This window comes from Pseudorca crassidens, chromosome 12 (assembly GCF_039906515.1).
Source record: "Pseudorca crassidens isolate mPseCra1 chromosome 12, mPseCra1.hap1, whole genome shotgun sequence".
NCBI lineage: Eukaryota > Metazoa > Chordata > Mammalia > Artiodactyla > Delphinidae > Pseudorca > Pseudorca crassidens.
In genome coordinates, this window is record NC_090307.1 from 68,455,559 (window position 1) to 68,482,925 (window position 27,367).

Sequence of the window (27,367 nt, forward strand, 5' to 3'; positions counted from 1 at the left end):
GGAAGTCCAGTCCCTATGCTCTGCAGAGGAGGAAACTGAGGCCCAGGGAAGCGTCAGAGGGCTGCCATGAGGACATCCTGTAGTAAAGGAGAGGGCTGATGGCAGAAGCATCTTTCTGACCAGGCAGGGACAGTGGTGACTGATGAGACTGCTACCTGGGAGAGTGGAGGGTCTGGGTGGTCCCTCCTGTGGGGCACACAGCCCCATGTGTGGCTAGCTCTTCAGAAGTGGCTTCAGGAATGTGGCCTCCCATTTGGGGGAGGGGGCAGCGGAGAGGGTCTATGGCCAGTCAGTCAGTCATTCCTGCCCCCCTCCAGCTGGCCAAACAGAGTTGGGGGGAGGGCTGTCAGGTTGCCCAGAGGGGCTGGGGCAGAAAAAGATAAAGGACAGGCAGACCTGGGTGGTTTCAGTGGCCTGGCCCTCAGAGGTCCAGGATGAGAGTTCATTATCTGCTCTAGCTCCTCAGAAGTTGTGTCTTGTCCCTGGAGATTAAAAGGGGCACATGTTCCTGCTTCTAAGGGAACGACCCCTCCCCCAAGCTGCCTATCCAGGATTAAGAGTAAGAGGGATTAATGAGGCCCTGGCTTAACCCAGTGGCTACTTCAAACACTTGGCATCTTGATTCCACATGGTACAACTCAAGATCAATTCCCACTGGCTCTGCAGAGGAGAATCTCTGCCATCCCTTCATATGCCAGGCACACTATGGGTACCCTTTTTCTGCTCGAATCTCTCTGCTTCAAGAGGAAAGCAAACCTGAGAACGATCCTGTGGGGGATACATGCAGGGGGAGGTGCAGCCTCCTGAGGGTGAGAGAAGAAACTCAGGAAGACAGATGAGGCGGGCCAGAGAGACCCCACAAGTTAACTATGTTGAAACCAGTTGCCACATCTGTAAAATGGGGATACAAAACGTCTTGAGGCTGTTGAGAGATCAAAGGATAAAGTACATAGCAGGATGCCTGGAAGAGTTAGCCCTGAGGACCAGTTCCCTCCTCCCTCCCTCAAATCCAGGGGTTTCCCACCACTCTACCAGGGTCTAGTAATTCCCAGAAACCGCATGGTGTTCTGCTTTTCTGCCCAGGGCACAGCCACCTGACTATGTATCCCAGCAGCGAGTTAGGGGCAAGGGGCTGGGTTGGGGAAGCCAGACGACCAGGACCATGGGTGAGGGGGAGGCAGACCTTGGAACAACAGGCTGCTCCCAAAGAATGAAAACAAGCCCCACCCCAGCCAGGAATGGCTCCATTCAGGAGGGACCCAGAGGGCCAGAACCCCCCTGGGGAGTTTCTGTTGGAGGGGGGGTGGGGCAGAGAGCAGAGAAAGGCAGGTCAGAGGTAGAGAGGAAGTTTCCACATCTCCCTTTGAAAAGCCCCACAGAAGCTCAGGCCTGGGGACCTGGCAGGCACGAGGGCCAGCCCCACAGCTCAGGATACTCCAAAGCCAGCTGCCCCAGTCTCACTTGCCCAGGCCTTTCCCCAGCAACTGTACTCATAGGGAGCACAGGAGCCCTTAAAGGCCAGAGGCAAAGGTGCCTGCCATTAAGAGAACAAACGTGTATAATGAGAGTGCCTACCGTGGACCGGGCTGCCCACACCCAGGCCTCGCCAGCTTCCATGCTGTTTGGCAAAACCTGCCCATCCTGCTTGTTGGGACAAATTCCTGGGCAGGCGGCACAGCCTGCAGGCAGGTGAGACGTGTGAGAGCTGGAAGAACAGCACCCTAGCTGTGCTCTTCCCCTGGAAGCAGTAACACCAAGAGCAGGCCGGGTCGGCGGCACCTTTCAGAGGCTCTTCCAGGTGTGTCTGGGAAGGAAGGAGAGGCCGAGCTCCCCAGGAGCTGCCTTCTGGGCCCACCCCTCACCTCCCATTCCCAGCACATGGGGGAAGCCTTCGCCAGCCTGGTTCTGCTTGGAAGCAGCTTCCACTGGCTTCTGCCTGACACACGGTCAAAGGACAAGTGAAATCTGAGAAGCAGATTCAGGGAGGCATCTGCCCTCCCCTCAGGACAAGGGGCCCAAAGAGGAGATGGGAAGAGGACTCGGAGCCCAACTCACCGGAAGGGGTCTCTGGAGGTGAAGTAAGCCTGGACGGACAAGTAACTCCCCATCTTCTTCCCACATCAGATACACAAGCTCAGCTGCAAACCCGTCTGGGAGGGCCTCTAGCCGGCAGACGGCCACCATGACAGGCCCGGGGCTCCGGCACCGCTGGCTGTGGGCTGGCTGCCCGGCTCACCTCTCCCTCTGGAGGGGCCGGAGAGGTGTGAGCGCTCTGGGCCCCTTGCCCCCCAGCAGAGACCCGCAGGGGCTCATGGCTGGGATGCTGCCCCCCAGTTCTTGGAGGCTGGATGGCCCCTCAGGACTCGGGAGAAGCACCTCTCTGCGGAGGCTACACGCACACAAGGATTCTTGGGCAGGGGCCGGTGACTAGCCAGGAAAGAGGCGCTGCTGTCAAGTTAGCCTTCTTCTCCAGCCCCACCCCTGCCGGGGGAAGGAGGGAGGAAGGGGAGGGGCTCCGCGCGGAACGAGGTGTGTGGTTGGAGCAGCTATTAGGAAACAGACCTTGCAGGCAAGGGGTGGAGCTGAGCGGGAGGGAGGCTGCAGGCTGGCGCCGCAGACAATAACCAGGAATGGCTGGGTGTCCGTCCCTGAGCTCGGGGAAGGGCAGGGCAGGAGAGGGGGTGAGCACATCTGCCCCAAGTGTCCCCAACCTGAAGAGCCGCCCAAAGGACGGTAACTCTGCTCGGAGGTGAAGAAAAACACAGAAGACCAGCTCCAGGCCAAGCCACACCCACCCCCTAAAGCGGGGGGGGGGGGGGGCCCTCTGGCAGGAGAGGTTGGTCCAGAGACCCAGGTCCAGAGAGCTGCCCTCTGGGCTGTCTGCTCTGGGCTGGCATCTACTTGGTGCTGGCACTAGGGTCCCCATTCATTCCTTCCCTCTGCCTGGCCTGGAGACTGCCACTCCACTTCTGGGCAGAGCTGCACTGTGGATGAGGAAACCAAGGCCCAGGGTGTTAACTGACGCCTGCTGTTTCTCCGTGTGGCAAGCACCTGTATGACACTGTCTTATTTCTCTGACATGGGAGTTATCTCCATGGTATACACAAAGAAAGTGAGGTACAGAGAGATTAGGTAACTTGCCCGAGGCCAAAAAACTAGTCAGTGGCAGGGCTGGGATTTAAATGCAGACTCATGTGACTCTAGAGCTGAAGGTCTCAGCCCTGAGCTTCATTCTGCCTCTTCAAGGGGAAAGATCTCTTTCAAAGCCCTCCAGCAAGTAAGAGGAGCACAGAGCCTGTATCCCAGGTCACCTGTCCCCTCTCTCTTTCTTTCTTTCTTTCATTCATTCATTCCTAGAATGCCAGCCATCGGCCTCAGCAGGCAGTGGTGCTTCTTCCACGGTGACCATGGTAACCAGGCTTCTCAAACTGAAAAACAGGGCACGATGGAGGACAAGGCCCATGGTGTCTGTGGGGATAATTGGCCAGGTATCTGGAGTGGGGCCTGCCTGAAGAGCCCCAGCTGCAGGACTGACCAAACGAGGGCCCACCACTGGGAGAGCCCGCAGAAGACGTAGGCACGTCCAGAACTCATTGCTGGACTTGAGGGAGCGACACCAGCTCCTTCCCACCAGGCACACACTCCTCTCCACTGAAGTCACCCTGTCACTATGACAGGAAAGCCTGTGGCGAAGGTGGTGGCTGTGTGTCAAGGGAGGCTTTTCCCATTCCTCTACTGACTGGGCACAGGGATAACGAGTGTGATAAGAGAGGGTGTTTGCACCCTGTTATAAGCTGGCATTTATCGAGCACTTAGGACGTTCCAGGCCCTGTGTTAAGTGCTCTGCATCTGTTATCTATCATACTTAAATGGCCAATCTACAGGGTAGATGTTATCACCCCCACTTAACAGATGATGGAACTGAGGTTTTGAATGGTTGTGTCACTAGCCTGAAGACAAACAGCTGGTAAGTGGGGGAGCTGGGTTTCAAATCCAGTAAGAGCCGGGGTTGGGACACTTTTTCTGTAAAGGGCCAGACAGCAAACATTTTAGGCTTTGCAGGCCTACACGAATACAGACTCTGTCACTGCAGCACGAAAGTGGCCATATATAAAATGTAAACAAACGGATGTGGCTCTGTTCCAATAAAACTTTATTTATGGACACTGAAATTTGAATTTCATGTTACTTTCATGTGCCACAAAGTATTCTTTTGCTTTCCCCCCTCAACCACTTAAAAATGTAAAAATCACAGGCCATACAAAAACAGGCAGTGGGCTAGTCTGCTGACCACTGCTCCACAGGCAGCACACTCAACCACACCGTTTCCAGCCTCTAATCATGAAGACCAGCCTTTGGCATTATTGCAGAACTCAGCCACGTCCATCGCCTGCCACACAGACCCCACACTCCAGCCCCAGAGGCAGCCAGCAGGCAGTGAGCACTGGACGAGGTCTCACCCTCACTTACCCTGTCCCAAGCCCTACGTGCAGCACTTACAAGCATAAGTGAATTTTAACCCACACCAGCTGGCAGTCCTGTGATCGCCCCCTTTTTACAGAGGAAGGAACAGAGGTACAGAGAGTTTAAATCCCTTGCCTGAGGTCACCCAGTTGTACACGTGAGAGGTGAAGCCAGGATTTGAACCCAGGCTGTCGAACTTGAGCTCTACCATTGCTATGTTGGAGCCCAGCCTGGGCCCGCAGCCAGACTGTCTGGGTTTGAGTACGACAAGGCACTGCACATAAGCCCTTGGCACAGAGTCTGGAACACATTAAGGGTTGATAAATGTTAGCTGCTAATATCATTAAGACTATTGTTACTACCACTATGGGCTAGCTATGTGGCCTTCAGCAAGTTGCTGCCCCTGTCTCAGCCTTGGTGAGGTCTCTAAATAGCTGCCAGCTTCAATGTTTTTCAGCCCTATGAGGTTGCAGAGGGCTCCTTGTTTTCCTTGGGTCTCAAGTTGAGTTTAAACCTCTTGAGCTGGCCCTGAGGGGATCAGGATCCTTGCCTGGGGGCCACACAAGAGCCACAGAGGAGGTGGGCAGAGTGGAAGGGTGGGGGGAACAACACACAGTATACCGAAAGGCCGGCCCAGATGAGAGCTGGGAGCTCTCTTTCTTCCAGTGACAGAGCCAACTATTTCTCACCAAAAATCTATTATGTTCCCCTGTAATTCGATCAGGCAAGAAGGGGGCCCCAAATTAAGTCTGGAACTAGCAAATTATCTTCTAATTGCACCCTCTGATTTCCATCTGATGAACAGAGTGCGGATGGAAGAAAATGCAAGCCACAAAGAGACGGGGCCAGGGAGCCCATGAGCATAACTCCTCTTGACATTTCACACAGCTCTGCTGTTCCAGCGGCGGCGGGTGCAGTGAGTCGGTGTCTAGGAATGCGAGCAGGAGGCTGCAGGCGCTCTCCATCCCCCCTACTCCCCTCACAAAGGACTCAGTGGGTGGGTGGGTGTGTGGGGAACTAGTGTAAGGACCTCTCAATGCCATAAAACTGCCTCCCCCTGGAAGAGGTGTGGCTGCCTCCCCCAGTGCTGACCTGAAGCGGAGGCCCCTCCAAGGTGGAGTCCACTTGACCCCTATAAATCCAGACTACAGGAGGAACAATGAAGGACGCGAAACCACCAGACGTGAGAAGCCGCTGGCTGATGAGACCCAAGCGTGTGGCTTCTCAGGGCCAACTTCAAAGGCCTCCAACCCCCCCAGAACTGGGAGGCGGGAGGTCACAATGGAGGCTGTACTTCCACCCCCTTCCCCTGGATACTGGTTCTGGGTGGAAAGCTGCTCTTCTAGGTACCAGAGCAGCTGGCACAGGATTCAGAGGCTGCGGCTGCCAGAGGCAACTGCAGGGATCCTTGGACTGGCAGTGACGGACGGGATAAGATGGCAGGGGAGGTACTAATCTCCTGCACATTTCACAAGTTGGAAACCTGGAGGAGAGCCCAGGAAACTGACTCCTCGGAACCAGCTGAGACACTGGGCTTCAAGGCGGCTGCGAAGCTGGCAAGGACAGCCTTCAGGGCCAGTGGCCGCAAGTGAGTGCTCTAGGGAGCAGTGGTGAATGAATGAATCACCCCAACCTCTTCTCAGAAGGCAGCTCTGGTCAGATAACCTGAAGCCCAAGGAACTGTGTCCGTGTGGGGCCCTCTACTGGCCGGGAGGACTCCATCCAGGGATGGGAGCTCGGAGACCTTGGAAGGGGAGCGGCGTCATCCTCATCTGCTGTTTTTCTTGCCTCTGCTCCCCCTCAATTCCAGTTCACTTTCCATACTAAAGCAGCAGTCAGATGAGGGTCCCAGCAAGTCTACTGCTAGAAATTTTGCCCAGAGAAATATTCCTACAAACGTGCCAAGACCTGTGTCCAGCATGGTTTCATGCTGAAAGATGAGGAATAATCCATGTGCCCATCAGCAGGGATGGGCTACATGCAATCTCACTTCCACGTGACAGAATACTACGCAGATGTTAAGAATAATGAGGTAGGGGCCTCCCTCATGGTGCAGTGGTTAAGAATCCGCCTGCCAATGCAGGGGATACGGGTTCAAGCCTTGGTCTGGGAAGACCCCACAGGCTGTGGAGCAACTAAGCCCATGTGTCACAACTACTGAGCCTGCGCTCTAGAGCTCATGAGCCACAACTACCGAGCCCATGTGCCACAACTACTGAAGCCCACGCCTAGAGCCTGTGCTCCGCAACAACAGAAGTCACTGCAATGAGAAGCCCGCACACTGCAACAACGAGTAGCCCCTGCTCACCACAACTAGAGAAAGCCCTCATTCAGCAACAAAGACCCAATGCAGCCAAAAAATAAATTAATTAATATTTTAAAAAATAATAATAATGAGGTAGATCCTAGGGTCCTGAAACAGAAACTGTCCTGGGTAAAGGGTTACGTGAATAATCCAGGCATCAGAGAGAGTGTGCAATATGATCCCACCATTTCAAAAGTCTATGCGCGTAATCCTTAGAGACCACCTGGCGGACTCTACCATGTGGCTGTTGGTTTCTCTTCAGGGTAGTGAGACAAGCAGCACGGAGGAAACAGCATTCATTTTCTACCTTTTAATACTGCTTACATTTTTTCTTACACTTAAGTGCTGCTTTTTAAAACAATAAAGGACAAAAACAAACAGAAGTCCTGGGACCTCCCTGGTGGTCCAGTGATTAAGAATCCACCTTCCGGGCTTCTCTGGTGCAGTGGTTAAGAACCTGCCTGCCAATGCAAGGGACACACGTTCGAGCCCTGGCCCAGGAAGATTCTACGTGCCGCGGAGCAACTAAGCCCATGCGCCACAACTACTGAGCCTGAGCTCTAGAGCCCGCAAGCCACAACTACTGAGCCCACTTGCCATAACTACGAAGGCTGCGTGCCTAGAGCCTGTGCTCTGCAACAAGAGAAGCCACAACAATAAGAAGCCCGTGCATCGCAACGAAGAGTAGTCCCTGCTCACCGCAACTAGAGAAAGCCCGCGCACAGCAACGAAGAGGGGAAAAAAAAAAAGCAAACAAAAAGAATCCACCTTCCAATGCAGGGGATACGGGTTCGATCCCTGGTCAGGGAACTAAGATCCCACATGCTGTGGGGCAACTAAGCCTGTGCACCGCAACTACTGAGCCCGTGAACTCTGGAGCCCATGCGCCACACCTACAGAAGCCCGTGAACCGCAACTAGAGAAGCCAGCTCACCGCAATGAAAAGAAACCCACGTGCCACAACAAAGACCCAGCGCAGCCAAAAAACACAAAAGTCCCATGGTTTAGAGTAAACACCTTCTCACGTGTTTTTCCTAGTGCTCCTGTCCAGAGGCAAAGGCTGCTTGGGTGCCCTGCACTCAGGACTCCCAGGGCTGTCTCTCCAGCTTCCCTCCTGGGGTCACCACTCTGGCCACCTCCTGCCCCACTCTACTTCCTGACCTGGCCACGTAGGCTCTCCCTGGGCAGTCCCAAGCCTTTGCTCCCTTAGCTCCTGTAGCCTCTTCCACCTCCAGCTGGTGACTGTCTCCTCCTTTTTTTAAAAATTAATTAATTTATTTTTGGCTGCGTTGGGTCTTCGTTGCTGAACGCAGGCTTTCTCTAGTTGCGGTGAGTGGGGGCTACTCTTTGTTGTGGTGTGCAGGCTTCTCATTGCGGTAGCTTCTCTTGTTGCAGAGCATGGGCTCAGCAGTTGTGGCTCGCGGGCTCTAGAGCACAGGCTCAGTAGTTGTGGCACATAGGCTTAGTTGCCCCGCGGCATGTGGGATCTTCCCGGACCAGGGCTCAAACTCGTGTCCCTGTATTGGCAGGCAATTCTTAACCACTGCGCCATCAGGGAAGTCTCTGTCTCCTCCTTTTTCCAGGCCCACCTCCAAAAGAGCACTCAGTGTCCTCTGGAAAGGGTTTCCTTGACACATCCCCAAGCATGTCACACACAGGAGGGGCTCGGAGCCCGTACCTGTTTACCTCCAGATCGAATACATGAGGCCCACCCCTGACATTTGCAGATGCCTAGTAAATGATTCAGGACCCCCATTACGAGCAACTTCTAGAGTGGTGATAACTAAGGTTTACAATGCATTTTCAATTTACAAAGGGCTTTTATGCTCATCATCCAGGTTAGTCCCTGCAATAACCTCAAAAGGAGTACATACAGCACAGACAGGGCAAGGGAAGCCGAGGGATGTTAGGTAATCCATCCAAGGTTACTGCGGGGAAGTGCAGGACTGAGATTAAAAGCCTGGTTTGCTGACCTCCAATCCCATGCCCCTTCCTCAACAGGAACCCTAATGAGGCATTCAGGAATCCAGCCTCTCCAACACCTACCCAGGGCCCCGAAGTGCTGGGTATGCTGAACTCCTCCATCTGATTTCTCTAGATTTTCTGCCCACATTCTTATTGTCAGGATATCATGAAAGCAACTGCCTTGTGGGAATCAAGAGGGTCTTGTGACCAACAACCCAGTGAAAACATGAAGTCAGGTCTAACAAGTCATGACTGATCCACCACTGCTGAATCCTCGTGATCAGCCCCCTTCCTAAATGCTCACTGTCTACCTGTTCCAACATCTGCAAAATTCCACAGAATTCCACCAGAATTTGTCCACAAAATCCCATTCAGAATTCTGTGAAGGAGTCAAGTCAGAAGAATTCTAAGTTCACTTTTTCCAGGATCTCCTTTTTTCCTCCTTTTTGAAAACTGGGCCAGTTAGCGACCTCCATTCTTATTTCACTATTAGATCCCCAACGCCTGGTACACGGCAGGTATGGAACAAACTATACTTGGGGTATTACCCGATCTCCACGGTTTTTCAAAAGTAACTAACTGTTGCTGTGCCAATAAGGTATCCCCGCTTTTTCTTCCTTCAAAATATTAGGAAATAATTTTTCCAGTCTGAAAATCTAAACACATTTCATGTGGCTGGGTACCCTCATACACCTTGGGCTTTCTATACTCCCTTCCGAGTTTCAAGGGACTGGACTATATCTCTAAGGTTCTCTCCAGATTTCCAGGATACCTGATTAAGCTGGATGCCAAGGACTGTCTTTTGCCCTGTGTTTGTTAACACGACACCACGTTCCAGAAGTCGTGGACACTTGGCTCCCTTTCTGTAAAACACTGACCGAGCTCCATGAGCCCCACACTGGGGTGGGCTTGTTCTCATACACTTTCATTTAATTCTCATAACCCTGTGAGGTTGGGATGTCATCTCCTTGTTATGTATGAAGAACTGAAGTCCTAATAGAAGGTCATTCAAGGTTACAGGTCTAGGAATTGGCAGAGTTGGGATTTAACCCAAGACTTTGGATTCCAGGTCCAAGACACTAAAGTTGCCTCAAATAACTATTTTATACTTGCTATTTGATTTACAGTGGTGTTTTTAAGTTTGGTCGAAAGAACTGCAGCATCGGACACCCCTGGGCAGCTTGTTGAAAGTGATGTTTCCTGGACCTACCCCAGGCTGATATAATAATAATTGCTGAGAGCGAGCCCACGTATTGCATTTTATAGAAGCCCCGGTGTTTCTGATGCAGACTGAAAGCTGAAACCACCGCTTTCCTCTTTCCTGTGTACTCTTCCACTTGATTCCACTCTACTCTCACACGAACCCTGAGAAGCAGGCAGCACAAATCACTAGCAACCCCTTGTTACAAATGAGGAAATGACTGCAAGGCAGCTTGTTCATCTTCTTGTTCTGGATGCAGCTTAAGTACAGAAATGTTTGGTGGTTGACCTTCTGTACAGCCTTGGCTTGCTGGGGACTTCCACCCTCCTGGCGCTGTTCTTACTCATGTGTAACACACAGTAGCTGCCTCTGTCTTTTTTTTTTTTTTTTGCGGTACGCGGGCCTCTCACTGCTGTGGCCTCTCCCGTTGCAGAGCACAGGCTCTGGACATGCAGGCTCAGTGGCCATGGCTCACGGGCCTAGCCGCTCCGCGGCATGTGGGATCTTCCCGGACCGGGGCACGAACCTGTGTCCCCTTGCATCAGCAGGTGGACTCTCAACCACTGCGCCACCAGGGAAGCCCATGCCTCTGTCTTTTCCTCACTGACACCGCAGTGTTGCTCAAGGTACAGTGGGAAAAGGTGACTCCAGAATATAGGGTCTTCTCATGAAAAGGCAGCCTTTGGAACTGAAACAAGTTAACAAAACAAAACGCAAGGGCTGACAAAAACAAAAACAGCCGGTGCTGCTGCAAGAGTCAGTGCTACTGATGGGAGTGGAGTGGGGCACCCCCTGTTCTAACCAGGATCACCACCGGGCCGCCTCAGCGAGGCAGGACCAGAAGGTGACTGACACGTAAGAGAAAACCACCCTAATTCAAACTTGAAACCTGGCTTGAGGTACTGGGAGGTTTTTCCTGGTAATAGGGAGGAGTGTGGAGACAGAGAGCTTGTTAGCACTCTTCCAGCACTGCCCAAGTGAGGAGGGATTCTAGCCCTTGCGGGAAAACTACAAGGCAAAATTAGCACAGTGGGCTGGGCAGTGCAGAAGGCATGCCATCCTTCAAGGCTGCAGCATTGCTGGTTTTAGCTCCAGAATGACATTTATAGACAGAGATCTTATTCTATGCCCCCATTTCAGAAGAAGAGCTCTTGCCTGGGAGAATACTGCAGAACAAAGATATGGGGATGACGTGCACTGGAAGGGCTTTATCCAAGTGTCAAAAGAGAAAGATGGTTGTTCGATAAAAACATGATTCGCCCAACAAGCACTGAGTGCCCGCTGCGTTCTTGGCACTCTGCCGAGCTCTGGGAAACAAAGATGAACTGGATGTGGCTCCGGACTCAGAGAATTTCATACTCCGAGACTGATGTTAGACGTGTAAACAGATACTGACAGGGCCACGACTGAGGTTATACAAGGAGAGTAACAAAGACAGAGAAAAAGGCTCCTCTGATTGGTGGGGAGGAGTGTGGGTGCATTCGGGGAGGCTCCTCCACAGAGGACTGGCTGCATCGGCTGAGTCTAACAGGCTGATCGCCAGGCAGACAAGAGGCATTCCACCTGAAGGAACAACATGTGCAAAAGCACTGAGGCGGAACAGGGGAAGGTCCATCCGCCGCAGCACAGGGCGCATGTGAAGAGCGAGCAGAGGGGAGGCTGGGATGGGGGAAGAGGGCACGGCAGACCACCAAGAGTCAGGTCACCCACAGGTGGTGAGGAGTTATCAGAGGTATTTAAGCAAGCAGAGGCTCCCAATGAAGAAAACACAAAGCCTGAAACACCAAAGAGAGCGCTGGTCCTTAGCTGCCAGTTCCTCTCCCTGAACAGGCATTTGTCTCAAGTCCACAGCTGGCTGTGTGTACATCCACTGAAGCCTGCTGGCCAACCAGTGTTCTCTAACAGCAGACCACGGCTTCATCCTCAGGCCACGTCTCCACTGAGGTGGTCCTTTTAACACCTGAGATTTGCCTGCATGAGCTGTAAAAGAACAGGGTCACAACCCCTTTGTAGATAATTATCCACTGTTGCTCTGTAACACTAATATTAGAAAACTGAATGTTTAACATTCAGTGTCAAATGCTGTGTTTACACATTCTTCCCCTGACTGCACAGGGAAAGAGTGCTTTGGATACCTTGACAAATCTCCGGGAAATGTCTGGCAGAGAAGACCTGAAAATCTAACCTGGCTGACAACGAACTTGCTGTGTGATCTAAGGCAAGCCATTAAACATCTCTGGGCTTCCATTTCTTCCTCTGTAAGAGGAAGGAGTCAGGTGAGCAAAACATTCTACACCAGTAGGTCAATGCTGAAGGGCTGTGGTCGGAGAAACGCTGACTGGCTGAACACCCAGAGACCTCTTCAAGGCTAGGGTCACCTTGGTGAATCCAGGACCCTAATTCAGGCCTCATTTTTGACCTTTTAGGTCCAGGAACAGGACTTCATAGTATCCAGAGAGGTGCAGACATTCTAGGATGTGTCTATCCTAACCATTTATTGACCTCTGTCCATTTATGAATTGGCCCTTGAAATCAGAACACCACATCCCCTGTACAGGTGCTGCTCCCTGATCCTTCCTGTCATCAAGAATCCCAGGAAGCCGAGTTAGGCATCAGAAGGCTGCACTGTGAGCATGGACTTAAAATACAGGGAAATGAGGAGCCATGGAGAGAAATTTCGTTCTGGCAGCCATGAGCTAGCCAAACCAGCCCCGCCTACAACAAAGAACACCCTTCTGGTGACTAAACCCAGATTCAGTATCTCTATGTGGACATACTTCTAGTTTTGCATACTTCTAGTTTTGCCAGACTTTTCACTTACTGTTTCACTGTTGGCCACTCATTATTCTACTGGTTTTTAAACTAATTTTTAATTGAAAAAAAAAATCATTACTTCTTTAGATATGTAACAATCACCAATTCACGTACTATTCAGCCCTGGCAGACACTGGGCTCCCTGGGAGCTACTAACAAATGGCTACCAGTCATGGGCACTCACTCTGCAAGCCCTGGTCCCACCAGGGCCACGCATGGCTTCACTCACTCACCCCTCACAATAACATGACGAGGCAGGCACTAGGCTACTTTCTCCATTTCATAGATGAGGAAGCAAAGCACAGAAAGGGTAAGTAACTTGCCAAAGGTGCACAGCTAATAAATGGCAGGACCAGGATTCTAACCCAAGCAATCTGGTTCTAGAGTCTTTCTTAACTACCACACAATACTGCTCTTGTTACACACAGATCCAACTAGTTTAACTCCCAGAGGACAAACTTCATTTCCAAGTTCTTGGGGAATCGCCAAACCATCCACCCCCTCCCTGCCATAAATCACCCACAAGTAAAAGATACTTTTTTTCCCCACTTTATACTCAATGGGCATCTTTAGCTAATGCCATCCTTCAAAGATTTCTAAAAATTTGAAAAACAAATACATTAAAAAACTTGCGATTAGAATTGGGATTTGTCAGATTTCAGGACAGTTCATAACTAGTTTGGGCCATAGTTGAACATTTCTCTTTCTCTCTCCAGGGCTTGCTCTTGTCTGGACTGTACCTACAGAGTACAGCTCAAGACCTGCTGCTGGACAGGAGGACTCCTGGGTCAGCCTCTTTGGCTCCTTTGGGGGCAGAAGACAAATCATTCACTTTTCACTCGACACTTGTAGGCAATTGTCCCAAATAACCCAATGTCTGGAACCAGTTCCTCCCTGCCATTTACAGTAACTGCAGCCACGGTGGCTGCTAAGGGAAGTATGTGGGGAAGGGGAAGGGCAGGGAAAGGCCTCACTTTCATCACATCACTTGGCCACCCCAGGCAGTTCATTCAACAAATATCCCTAACATGCCAACATGTGCTCAGTGGTAACACATAAAGGGCAAAAAACCCTGTGGTCCCTGACCAAGTTATGCTAGCATATTAGAGACCTCAGGATGTCACTAAGGAGATGAGCAAATGAATAAATGTGAGATTAAACCCACAAAAAAAGCTTCAAGGGAAGGTCTATGAAAGCATAAAACAGGGGCCACAACCTATTCTGTAACTGTTTCCCTGAGACATCCGTTCCTCATCCAGGTAAAGACCTGAAGGATGAGCAGGTGTTAACTAGGCGAAAAGAGGGTGAGAGAGCATTCCAGGCAGAGGCAGCAGGATCAAAGGCCTTGTCAAAAGGAAGAAGGGCGAGTTTTGGACCTGTGAAGAGCAGCAAGGCTGAAGTAGAGGAAACGGGAGGCTATGGGGTGAGGCCAGACCATGGGGAACTCTACAGGCCACAGAAAGGACTTTGGCCTTTATCCAAGAATGCTGGAGAGTCATTGAAGTGTATGAGGACAGAGAGATGACAGAGTGTGACGTGGTCAGATTTTTTCTTTTTCTTTTTTTTTGCGGCACGTGGGCCTCTCACTGTTGTGGCCTCTCCCATTGCAGAGCACAGGCTCCGGACGCGCAGGTTCAGTGGCCATGGCTCACGGGCCCAGCCGCTCCGCGGCATGTGGGATCTTCCCGGACCAGGGCACGAACCCGTGTCCCTGCATCGGCAGGCGGACTCTCAACCACTGCGCCACCAGGGAAGCCCAGATTTTTTTTCTTTTTAAAGACCACTCACTCTGGTGGCTCTGTGGAGAATGTATTGGGGGTCCAGAGTGACCATGGACAGTTAGAAGGCTACTGTGGTCATCAGGTGAGGGATGATGGTAAACTGGAACACGGTGGTGATAGGAGAAATGGAAAGACGTGAACGCATTCAAAGTATAATCTGGAGATAAAACTGACAGGCTTGGATATAAGGATGAGAAAGAAGAGGTATCATGAAGGACACCTGGGTTCTGGCTTGGGCAGTGGGTGGATGGTGGTGCCATTCAACAGGACAGGTTACGATGGAAAAGGAGCCAGTTCTGGGGGGAAGACTGAAGGCCCATCTGGGTCTGAGATGCCTGCAAGACCTCCGAATGGACATGTGAAGTTAACAGCAGGATACTAGTCTAGAACTCAGTGGAGAGGTCTGGACTGCACACCGATTCCATCAGTATGTGGAGTATGTGGTCATCAGCATGTGGAGGACAGGAGCCATGGGGGTGGGTAAGACTGCCCAGGGAGGGAACAGTGAGCCCACCTGGAGGAATGGCAATGTTTCAGAGCTGGATAGAGGGGGGTAAGCAAACTGGAATGACCAGAGAAGTGGAAGGAAACAAAGGGGGCATGGAATGTCAGGGAAGCCAAGGGAAGGAAACGTTTCAAGAGTGACCGAGACACTAATAATAAACGCTAACATATATTAAGTCTTAATTACAGCCAGGCACTCTGCTGAGGGCTTTGAATACATGTTCAAATTTAGTCTGCACAACAACCTTTTGAGGTGGGAACCACTTCACTCTTTTATAGATGAGGAAACTGTGGCAAAGAAAGGTTAAGGCGGTGACTCATGAGGAGCTGGGATGGAAACTCAAGCAGCCTGACTGCAAACTCTGATTCACGTGACTACCTCCAGGGCAGCTCGGGAGGCCATACAAGATGAGGACTGAAGAGTGGCCAGTGGACGGACTGCTGAGTCTATCCTCTGGGACACCCCCAAGGGAATGTTCCAAGGGAGAGACAGAATGGAAGCCAGACTACAGCCCATTATTAGGAACGCTCCAAGTTTTGGCCTGTTTTTCAGCTGTCTGAGGGAACCAACTGGGAGATATGACCAGTAGGTCCAATCTGTGTCCCTGACAGCAGCTAACTGGGTGCTTTAATACAGTAGATGATGCTCAAAATGAAATGAGAACGGCTCAGGAGCACAGTGTTGCTACGTGCTGCTGCTGACCCTTTACATCACCCCATCCTAATGTTTTCCGGGTGCTCTCTGATGTGTTACCTCCGTGATCCTCACAACGACTTCATGAGGTGGGTTACTTTCACCACATCTTAGAGATAGGAAACTGAGACTCATCACAGCTAAGGAACTTGCCCACAGTTACACAGCTGGCCTGGCTCAGCTAAGGCTCAAATCAAGGTCTTCTGACTCCAGGTCTAATGTTCTTTCGTGGGAGTCACAGTGGAAAGAAGACCCTTCTTTGGAGCCAGAGAGACCTAACTTCGAGTGTCAGCTCTGTGTGACCCTGGGCAAGTTACTCTACCTTTCTGGGCCTTCCTGTATAAAATGGAGTTGTAGGGTTACCATGAGGGTTGAATCAGATAATCTAAGTGAAACTCCCAATACAATGCTTAGTAAATTATCAGCCGTCCATCCCTGGCCCCACCCCCACCCCCTCCGTCTCTGCCCTGGACAGCCAATGTGGGGCTTCCACGGGGTCTTATTTTTGTTTTTCCAAAGAACAGAGCAGGATTAAGGCACATTGAAGGTCACAAGCTGCTGCTACATATTAGAAGTCCCACTCTGTTCATGCTGGAGTCCCTTGTTGGGGCAGAAGAAGGCCCAGATGTTTGTCCTTCCCCTTCCCTGCGGGGCAAGCCCCAGGCCCCAGGCATCTATCCAGCAGCCAGCCTTAATGATCTGCTGGCTGGCTGTTTCCTTAGAGATAAACTAGACAAACTAGAATCAAAGGCTTTTGGGTCAATAAACAGGACAGCAACACCAACAGTACAACAGCAGAGGGCAGGGTTGCCCCACTGACTCCCACGCCAGGAGCCAGAGACCCAGGAGAAATTTAACAGCACTTTTACTGACACTAGAGTTCATGAAGCCTTTGAACCAATGTCCTTCAGTGCTATCTGACACCACCAGTGTGTGGAGGGTGATTTCTTTTCACCCTGAAGGCACAGAAGAGGAAACTGAGCCTCAGGGAGGGTAAATGACTGCCCTAGTCAGGAATGCAAAGACTCTGGTAAGCAAGGAGTCAGGATGCCTGGGTTCAAATCCCAACTATGCCAGTTACTAGCTCTGTGACTGTAGCAAGTAACCTCCATTTCCCTATATTTGTAAAATAAGTAAGACCAGTACCACATTAGGTTGTTGTAGGAATTAAATGAGATAATGTACGTGACATACACTTAGGACAGTGTCTGGTGCAGAGTAAGCACTCAATAAATGGTACCTGTTACTGTAACTATCATTCTACTGCGCTTGTTTGGATGGGGGTGTGGGTGAGAAAATGAGCACAGCTTTCAGCACTGCAGAAAACACTGTCGTCAGCCAGCCCATTATACCACAGTCTCGGTCGCTACGTGTGTGATTTCTTCACCAGCCTTTCCTGGAGTCACAAATTTAGAGGAAATGGTCTGTAGCTTGATGAAGTGACAACAGCTTTCTATCTGCATCATCCCTTTTCCAGAGCATCGCCATTAGGCAACACTTCTCCAAAGAGAAAGCTGTTCGCGATCCTGAGAAACGAGACCCTGAAAGTTCCCAGGAGCCTTAAGAATGGTGGAGTTTCCCCTGTGATAATGCTGTCAGGAATCGGGTCAAACAACAGAGTTCCAGGTAGGGGCCATAAAGAGGCAGTTTTTCCCTCCTCCCACAATCTCTCCTCCTTGGCCAAACACCTCTGACTAGGGGGAAAGGACAATCAAGGACAATCGTCAGAAAACTCAAGTTTCCCTGGTTTGCCAACATGCCAAGAGACCAGGTCACCATTCATAGCTTCTCATTTTAACCTCAACTACAAACAATGTGCAGTCCGGCTGCTTTCCTGGCCTCCCCCAGAGAGAGGGAGCCAGTTCCTGAGAGCTTCAGAGAGAATGTCCCCAGCTCTAGAACCAATGGCACTGCTCAAGAAGGAAGGTCAGAGGTACGGAGTCCAAACAGGCCCGCTGCGAAGGCTGAGGAGAGGAAACGGGAGGGCTGGTCAGCCAAGCATCCAGAGATCAGAGAGATCCTGGCTGGGCGCCCCAACTGCAGCAGCACAATTACGGACTTCCAGGAAGTACGTTAACTGGCCTCCAAAGTACAGCCCCAGGTCCCAGCCGTAAGTGGTTTCCTATTGTCTGGGCACCTGAGAATCTGGCGGAGGCAAGAGGCAAGATTATGTATGTGGCTGCAGACAGGGGATGGGCTAGTGTAAGGAGAAGGCAAGGGGAGGAGTTTTTTTTGTTTTGTTTTGTTTTTTTGTGGTACGAGCGGGCCTCTCACTGTTGTGGCCTCTCCCATTGTGGAGCACAGGCTCCGGACGCGCAGGCTCAGCGGCCATGGCTCACGGGCCCAGTCACTCCGCGGCATGTGGGATCTTCCCAGACCGGGGCACGAACCCATGTCCCCTGCATCAGCAGGTGGACTCGCAACCACCGCGCCACCAGGGAAGCCCCGAGGGGAGGAGTTTGAACCAAACCCCAGCAATTTCTCCATTCAATATCCAGCCCCACCCTGTGACTAGGAAAACAAAGGTATGGGGGAAGGGTAGAAGAAAAGTCATTTCCTTTATTGTAACTGGAGCCCAGCTGGGTAAGAGTGAGGCTGGAATGGAGTCAGGAAGAATGAATTACTTTGGGTAGCACGGAAGGAGGGTCCTTGCTTCTAGCAGGCCTGCACCCAGACACTGTGAATTCATCAGAGAATCACAGATAAGCTGAGGTAGAAGAGACCTTAAAAGACTATTCAGGCTAATACCTCAGGCTCCTCATAACCCAGGTCGCTTCTGTGGCCAGACAAGTACAATACTTCCCAGCCCTGAAGATATTCCTCCAATTTGGGAAAAAATCGAATTGGCTCCAAAGCAGCCAACCTCCCCAGGGCAAATCACCAGGCTCCATCTGAGGGCTCCATGCCATCCAGTTTTCGTGGGAAAGCTCAGGAGTCAGGAGATGCATCCTTTCAGTAGAGCTGGATCAGAAAGACTCCATCCTTGAGGCAAAGCTGCAAATAAGAGACTGAACCGAGATGCTCTGCTTCCCCCACAGGCATGATCTTTGACTTAACTGTGCCAGGGTGGTTCAAAGTTAACCTTAATCCCCAAGGCTCCACATCAGATGACCAATGAGTGTGTTAAGAGAAATACACATATGCATGCAGGTATATATAGACACACATTCACAATATAACAAAGTGACAACTGCTGATTGTTAAAGGTTTTCTATGTGTCAGATGCTATGCTAGGGACTTTACATAGGTTATCACATTTAATCCTCCTGAACAACCTTGTGGGATGAGTACTATTCTTATCCCGATTTTACAGATGAGGTACCTGAAGTTCAGGGAAGTCACCTACGGTCAGTTAATAAACTGCAAAGCCAGGATTTGAAACCAGTCTCTTCCATAGCCTGAACTCTTTCCCACCAGGATAACGTGTCTTACTTCTTTATGAGCATGTATTTGTGTGTCTGTCTCTTTTATACACACACACACACACACACAGTGCACTCTAACAAGCTAGCATCTTCAGTTCTAGGGCCAGCTCTTTTCATCCATGGCCTAACTTTTTGACTTTTTGGTTTCAGGCCTTGCATCTGTAATATGAAGGAGTTATATCATATAGTAGGTGGTTCTTCTAGTTATAGGAGAATCCAGAAATCCCAAAGGTTAGCTTGTTCTACCCATTCCTGCTTATTTTGGTTAGAAGATATTCATACAAATAGGAAAACGGCAGGAACAAATAAGACCGTATGGGTTGGAGGCCAAGGAGAGCCTCAGTCTGGGAACTCTTTGGGTTCTGATGATGCTCGTTTGCCTCAGTTGTAAAATGAAAAGACTAGCCAGAGGCCCCTGGAGCTATGATACTCTGCTCCTATCTTACTAAAAGGCAAAGTAAAAGTGGAATCAAATTCCCTGAGGGTAACCAAGGAGGAGTAACCAAAGCAATCAGATCCACAGAGAAGACTGGAGAGCTCTGAGTTAGAGCTGAAAGGGCAGAAAAATGTTCCAACTCTTCCAGAGGCCAGAGCTCTCCAGGCCAACCCCCCACGTAATTCCCTGGGTGGAGACAAGTGCTTAAAGGTCAATTAAATTTCTTGGTATCAGCACAGGGGATGCTTTGCAACATGAGCTGTGTGCGGGAGCTGGAGTTTACAGCACATGGTGCCCGGCTATGGTCTGTCTCATTCTCAGATCTCAGCACAGCCCTGCCACTTCAGACCACGGGGGACCACAAATGCCCACCCAGCCTCCAACGAGGAATGACCGCAGGTCAGGCGCTGTGTTATGCTCTGGAGAATACAAAGACAAGCTCCCACTCTCAAGGATTCCAACCATTCAGTGGGTGCCTACCATGAGCTGGACCCTTGGCATATATGACTTCATTCAATTTCAACAAGTCTGTGACAGAGATGATTAACACCTTTATTTTCCTGATGAGGAAACAGAGTCTCAGAGAAGAGGAACAAATCTGACATTAAAGTCTGTTATTTTCAAGAAACCGAGCTGCCTCCGAACAATAATCTAAGAGCTATAATAAAGTTAATAACAAAAAGCAGGAAACTAGGGAGGCATCCCGTGGTTAAGAAGAGCTGGCTCTGCCAGCTGCACTACAAACAACCCTTGAGGCAACCGTGTAATCAGCAGAGCAGGCGTGGGAAAGTCGCTCTTTTTCGGGCTTGGTCTCCTCACCTATAAAGTGAGGGTGCTGGGACACCCCGGAAAGGTCTCCTCCCATCCCAAACCCCCCACCTCTAGCTGCACCCGGCCCATGTGTGGCTCTTCCACTTTCACCTGGTGTTTGCTCACATGCCCTTCCTGGGCATATCCCTTTGCTCCCTGAGCTCCCCCAAAATGGAAACTCTCTAGTAGGAAGCTTGTTTTGTATTTTCCAGAAGATGAAATAGTGCCTGGCCTGCAGCGCACTGGCAAAGACAGGGGTGTGGACCCACTTACCGGAAGCAGGAGCTGTGCCAGGCTTCGCTGACAGTCCTGTACAGCCTCTGGTTCAGAGCGACATGGTCTCCACAGCCCCGACACCTCCAGGCATCTTCACCTGCACACAAAACCAAGGGGCTCAGAGGCCAAAGAAGCAGGGGTGCAGGGATGAGATTCCTACCATGTAGAAGACGACCAAGTTAACGGACTCTCATGAGTCCTGAAAGGGCTGGGCGATGCTCTGCTGGATGCACAGTTCCCTCCTCCACAAGATCCCTGGGGAGCGCTCATCCAGTTGTTCATCTCCCCACCACAGGGAATTCCTGGCCTCAAAAGTAGCCTCATTTTTTAAAATGAGACTTTTAAAAAAACGGTTCTGGTTGTTCCTTTTTCTACTGAAACAAAACCTGCCTTCTCCTTTCCTTCAGCCCATGCTTATAGTTCTGAGTAGATGAAATGAACAAAGTCTCTTTATTTTCGGGTCAGCCTTTCCTACAATGGTCCCCAGCAAGCACCCAGAAATTTCTCCTCTCTAGGTTACACGTGTTGCTGCCTTTCCCTACTCTTCAAAAGCCCTGGTTGTGCAGATTTTCCATCACCCCAATGGTTCCATCATTCATTCAACCAACATCATGGGTCCTCTTGTTGGACCCATGGGTCCAAGCTCTACATTGGAGACTGTTGGATAAATTACCCCTGCTCCTCAAAGAGGAAATCCACTGGAAAAGAAACATTCTTCCATATTGTACTCTTTCATTAAGATGTTATTTCAGGGGTAGAAGCAAAGTGCTATCTTAGTTCAGAGAAAGAAATTACAAGGGTAGAAGGGAAAGAACAAACATTTAATCCCTCCTATATGCCAAGAACTGTGCTAGATGCTTTCACAGACCCAATCTCATTTAATTCTCAAAACAATCCTGTGAGACAGGTATTATTATATTCATTTAACGGATAAGAGAACTGAAGCTTGGGGCCGGGGGTGAAAGGCCAAGCGGCAGAGTTAGCATCCCAACTCAGGTCTGCCCCATTCTAAAGCCTGTGCTCTTTCTAGTTCCTGCCCATTCCACTCAGGGGAGCCAGGATAGTCTTTGCAGGGGAAGCTGAGCCTTGAAAGATGGGCAAGATTTACTACAGGCTGAAAAAGTATGGGGAAGAGCTGTGTAGGCTGAGAGATTAGCATGGGCAGTAGCACAGAGTCAGTCCACATCCCTCCAAAAGGGACAGAGCACAATACTCCTGGTGTGGCTCAGATGTTAACTTGTTGAAATAAAAGGGCAGCTGAGATCAAGTTGTGGTACCTGACTCAGCCCTAGAAAGCGGGACAAGGTTGTTACAAGACTCCCTTGTGCGCCCCGTGTGTGTGGCTTTGTTCTCTCTGGGTAACTCCAGACTGCCACAGGCACAGTGACAGTCACCGGACCCTGTTTTACAGGCACAGGGGCCATGAATAGACAATGCACGGCTTCGGGCACTTCAGGATTGCTTGGCGGCATTCTGGGGCAGCCAGGGCACAGACAGACAGCTGTCCTCATAGCCCAGAGGAGAGTTAAATGAGCTGGCAGAAGGCTTTAAAGCCCGACCCACCTGCTCCTCTCCCATACATGTATCACCTCCTGGATCTAAACTTCCTAGACTCTCAAGAGGGAGGGGCCTTTGTGGTTTTGGGTGGTAGTGGTTGGACAGTGCACCATCAACCTCACAAACTCCAAGGCAGAAAAGTCTGAGACACTCATTCAAACTGGTTTATGGGTGAGACACTGAATTAGTGAGGTTTTTTTTAATATTATTATTATTTTTACATCTTTATTGGAGTATAATTGCTTTACAATGTTGTGTTAGTTTCTGCTGTATAACAAAGTGAATCAGCTACACATATACATATATCCCCATATCCCCTCCCTCTTGCGCCTCCCTCCCACTCTCCCTATCCCACCCCTCTAGGTGGTCACAAAGCACCGAGCTGATCTCCCTGTGCTATGCAGCTACTTCTCACTAGCTATCTATTTTACATTTGGTAGTGTATATATGTGAATGTTACTCTCTCACTTCATCCCAGCTTACCCTCCCCGTGTCCTCAAGTCCATTCTCTATGTCTGCATCTTTATTCCTGTCCTGCCCCTAGGTTCATCAGAACCATTTTTTTAGATTCCATATATGTGTGTTAGTGTGCGGTATTTGTTTTTCTCTTTCTGACTTACTTCACTATGTATGACAGACTCTAGGTCCATCTCCCTCACTACAAATAACTCAATTTCGTTTCTTTTTATGGCTAATATTCCACTGTATATATGTGCCACATCTTCTTTATCCATTCACCTGTCGATGGACACTTAGGTTGCTTTCATGTCCTGGCTGTTGTAAATAGTACTGCAGTCAACACTGTGGTGGCACGTGTCTCTTTCTGAATTATGGTTTTCTCAGGGTATATGCCCAGTAGTAGGATTGCTGGGTCATATGGTAGTTCTGTTTTTAGTTTTTTAAAGGAAGCTCCATACTGTTTTCCATAGTGGCTGTATCAATTTACATTCCCACCAACAGTGCAAGAGGGTTCCCTTTAGTGAGAGGGTTTTTAATGAACACAGATATCCAAATGAATCTTCCAAATTCTGGAAGTACCAGAGTTTGGGAACTCTTACATGAAAGGGCTTTCAGGCTGCCACCAGCAAATCTCATTATTTTAAGCCACACCTTGTTTCTTGCTTTTACTTTTTAACCAGCAAGGAATAGTCTCTGACCCGACCACCCACTTACTCAACAATTCAACATCTTGGCTCTGAGTGACCTCTGGTTGTTTCCAAAATTCAAAAAGAATCAGGACTTTCCACTGTGAAGATATTCGAGATAACTTGTTATGGCCACACCCTCCAGAGCCTGCCCTGCCCTCCAGTCTTTTTTTTTTAATATAAATTTATTTATTTTATTTATTTATTTTTGGCTGCGTTGGGTCTCTGTTGATGCGCAAAGGCTTTCGCTAGTTGCGGCGAGTGAGGGGCTACTCTTCGTTGCGGTGTGTGGGCTTCTCATTGGAGTGGCTTCTCTTGTTGCAGAGCGCAGGCTCTGGGTGCCTGTGTGCCAGTAGCTGTGGCACGTGGGCTCAGTAGTTGTGGCCTGCAGGCCCTAGAGCACAGGCTCAGTAGTTGTGGCACACGGGCTTAGCTGCTCCGCAGCATGTGGGATCTTCCCAGACCAGGGCTCAAACCCATGTCCCCTGCATTGGCAGGTGGATTCTTAACCACTGCGCCACCAGAGAAGTCCCCCTCCGGTCTTGAGAAACTCAACACCATTCAACACTTACGTAACATGTGCTCTGTGCTAGGCACTAGGGGCACAAAAATCAAGACCCTCTACTCCCTCCTCTCATAGCCACCTGGTTCCGCCTTTGAAATGTCCCTCCAATCCTTCTCTGTCCTTCAGCACTGCCCGAGTTCAGGTGTTTGGCTTCTTTTCCTGGTGTGCTGCACAGTCTTAGCTGGCTCACCCAGACTCCCCAATGTCTACAGAACTCAACTGTTGACTCCACCCCATCCCACCTCTCAGAAGACAGTCTCCACCACCACTCCCTTCTCCACTGGCTCCTTCCAACTGTCATTTAGATAAATTCAAGTCTTTCCCATTAAAAAAAAAAAAAAACCTGGACCCCACTTTCTCCTCTAGCTACCACCCTTGCTTCCCCATGTCACAGCCACACATGTTAAAAAGTTGTCTAACAGGGAATTCCCTGGCGGTCCAGTGGTAAGGACTCCGCACTTTTACTGCAAGGGCGCGGGTTCAATCCCTGGTCAGGGGACTAAGACCCTGCAAGACATGCGGCGCAGCAAAAAAAAAAAAAAAAAAAGTTGTCTAATAAAAAACAAACTTATGGCTACCAAAGGAGAAAAGGCAGGGAGGGATAAATTAGGAGTTTGGGATTAACAGATACACACTACTATATATAAAACAGATAAACAACAGGAGCTACTTTACAGCATGGGGAACTATATTCAATATCCTGTAATAAAACACAATGGAAAAGAATATGAAGAATATATACATATATAACTGAATCACTTTGTTGTATACCAGAAACTGATACATTGTATATCAACTATACTTCAATTAAAAAAAAAAAAGTTGTCTACACATCACTGCCTTCATTTCTTCACTTCCTATTTACTGCCCAATCCACTGCAGTTTGACTTCCACCCCCACCATTTCTCTGAAACTGTCTCACCAAGGTCAACAGTGACCGCTTATTGCTAAATTCAATGGACACGCTTCAGTCATTCTTTTAGCAAGTATTTACTGCATGCCAACTATGTGTCTAACACCATGCTCGGGAAAGAGCAGCAAACAAGAGAGAGATTAAACATACAGCAGATATTAAACAATAACATAATTATTTTCATTATAATTGGGGCAAGTGGTAGGAAGAAGATATCAAGTTCATAACTAAGCAAATGGGGCTGGGTAGGGCAAACAAGAACATATTCCTTAAGGAAGTAATTTCCAAGCTGAGCTCTAAAGGATGAATAGAAATTAACCAGGCAAAAGGAGGAGGAAAGGGTAACACTGGAGACTGGGATGGCGGGGAGATCTGTGTAAAGGTCCTGAGGCAGGAACACAAACTCCTCACTCATCACTAAAGCTGGCTCTTGTTAGCTCCTAAGGACTAGGGAACTAAGACCAGTCCCTGGCCTACTACAGTCCCTCAAGAAACATTTATTGAAAGAAGGGATAGGGGCTTCCCTGGTGGCGCAGTGGTTGAGAGTCCGCCTGCCGATGCAGGGGACATGGGTTCGTTCCCCGGTCCGGGAAGATCCCACATGCCGCGGAGCGGCTGGGCCCGTGAGCCATGGCCGCTGAGCCTGCGCGTCCGGAGCCTGCGCTGCGCAACGGGAGAGGCCACAGCAGTGAGAGGCCCGCGTACCGCAAAAAAAAAAAAAAAAAAAAAAAAAAAAAGAAAGAAGGGATGGCCCTCCACAAGGTGGCCCCAAAGAACCTTTATCTTTCAACCTCTTGTACAAACGAATGCTCTAGTTACATCTTGATTTATCTTTTATTCCTGCCACACAAATGCATGGTCTTGTATCCTAACATTCACACCTATAGCTACTCTGTGTGTTTAGGATACTTTATTTACCCACCTTTTCCTCCCTTAATCAGACTTCCATCCTTCCTTGATGGTCCCCCAAAGGCAGGAAGTGTTTGTTTCACTTGGTGTATTACCTGTTTTATATCATTTGTTCTATAACTACAGTTCATTATGTTTCTGTCTCCTTTAGTCCCTTCCTCTCTGCACCACCGCCCCCAGCTCTAAGGGGCAAAGACTGCATCTTGATCATCTTCAAATCTCCAGGGCCTAGCATGAAGTGTGGTGCAGAACTGACACTCCTTTGTGTGGCAAATCCAACTGAAAAACTGGACCCAACTCTCAGCTATAAAGGTAATTTCCAAAGATAAGCTCCAATGGTCAGCAGCAATGATTCACCTGGAATGTGTCCTGGCTCCCCCGTGACTACCTCCAGGAAAAGTCACATGTAGACGTACATGCCTCAGTCTGTCACACTGTACCCGAGGGACACTATTCACGCAGAGCCTTCAGCCTCCCAAACCCAGACTTTCTTCAAAAATACTCTTGGCCTCTTCAGCTCCCTTACACAGCCCTAAAAGTCAATGATCCTAACTCTCTTACAACCTTCATTCTAGGAAATGTAAGAGAAATGTAATAATACAAAGTCTTGGAGATTCTGTGAGGCCTAGTGGAAGACCAATCTAGGGTCCAGTCCGGCTGGGAATGTCTTCCTCTAGGAAAATACCTCATTGTACCAGGCTGTTCACCTCTCCCTCGACTGTGTTTACCTCTCCTATTTGCAGACTTATCAACAGTGGCTACTGATTGTCAGAGTCCAGAAAGGGAGCTTGACTAAGTAAATGTCCCCAGCAGCTTCAAACAATACGGAGCCCTTGTCAGGTGTTTAATAATCAGAAAACCATGCCTTCATGGTTATTACTGGGATTTGTTGCTTTTAGGAAGTGCTAAGTGTGCGATGCAAACAAGGTGAGAATTGTAACAAATGGCCATTACAACATTTCTCACCTTCAGGATCTTTTGAATGCTGGTATAAAATATATTCAGCTTCTATACCCTTCTCTCTCCCAACTTAATAATTGGTGACATGAGCCTCAAACAATCTGTGACTACTGGGGTAGGCACTAGGGTAGCAGGATGGTAAGGCTGGAAGGGCCTTTAAAAATCATCTACTCAAACCTAAGCCTTTCATTTTTCTGAAAGAAAAATGGGCTTGGAGAAGAATTGAGTTGTCTAACCATCAGAAAGCTGGTCCAGAAGGGGCTCAAACCCAAGTTCTGAGACTACCAGACCTGTTGCATTTTTATGATCCTAAGCAGCCTCAGACAAGTTGAGACTTGCAAGGGCTCAGTTATTCCATGGAAGGGCTCAGCCTGGTACCCCAGCTCAGGGCCAGTGAGTTTCCCACAAGACACTAACATTCACCTTAATCTTGGTCTAAGAACTTGGTTTCTGCAAACTAGTCCTTTTCAACTTCAAAGTGGTGAGAAATCCCCAAGCACTGAGAGCTTGTGAGACCATAAAGCCTGGCCTGAACCAACATGCACAGATCCTATCCTTTCACTTGAGAAAAAAAATCGTTGGTGCTTCTCATGTTCCACTAGACTATGAGAACCTGGAACAAAACCCAGCCAATTCAGTGCAG

At 49.6% G+C, this 27,367-nt stretch overlaps 1 protein-coding gene across 7 annotated transcripts in view; it reads right to left on the reverse strand.

The window, feature by feature from the left end:
• LOC137203637 (E3 ubiquitin-protein ligase RNF185) overlaps positions 1-27,367 on the reverse strand; it is an 87,983-nt gene that overhangs the window by 22,375 nt on the left and 38,241 nt on the right. For 5 of the 7 annotated variants that reach the window (XM_067700192.1, XM_067700194.1, XM_067700191.1 and 2 more), the window contains one exon: positions 20,673-20,772. In XM_067700192.1, coding sequence (XP_067556293.1) covers positions 20,673-20,772 — 100 coding nt within the window. Of the gene's footprint in view, positions 1-1,575; positions 1,805-2,055; positions 2,652-20,672; positions 20,773-27,367 lie in introns of those variants that run through there. The other 2 variants (XM_067700197.1, XM_067700198.1) reach the window with 2 other exon arrangements.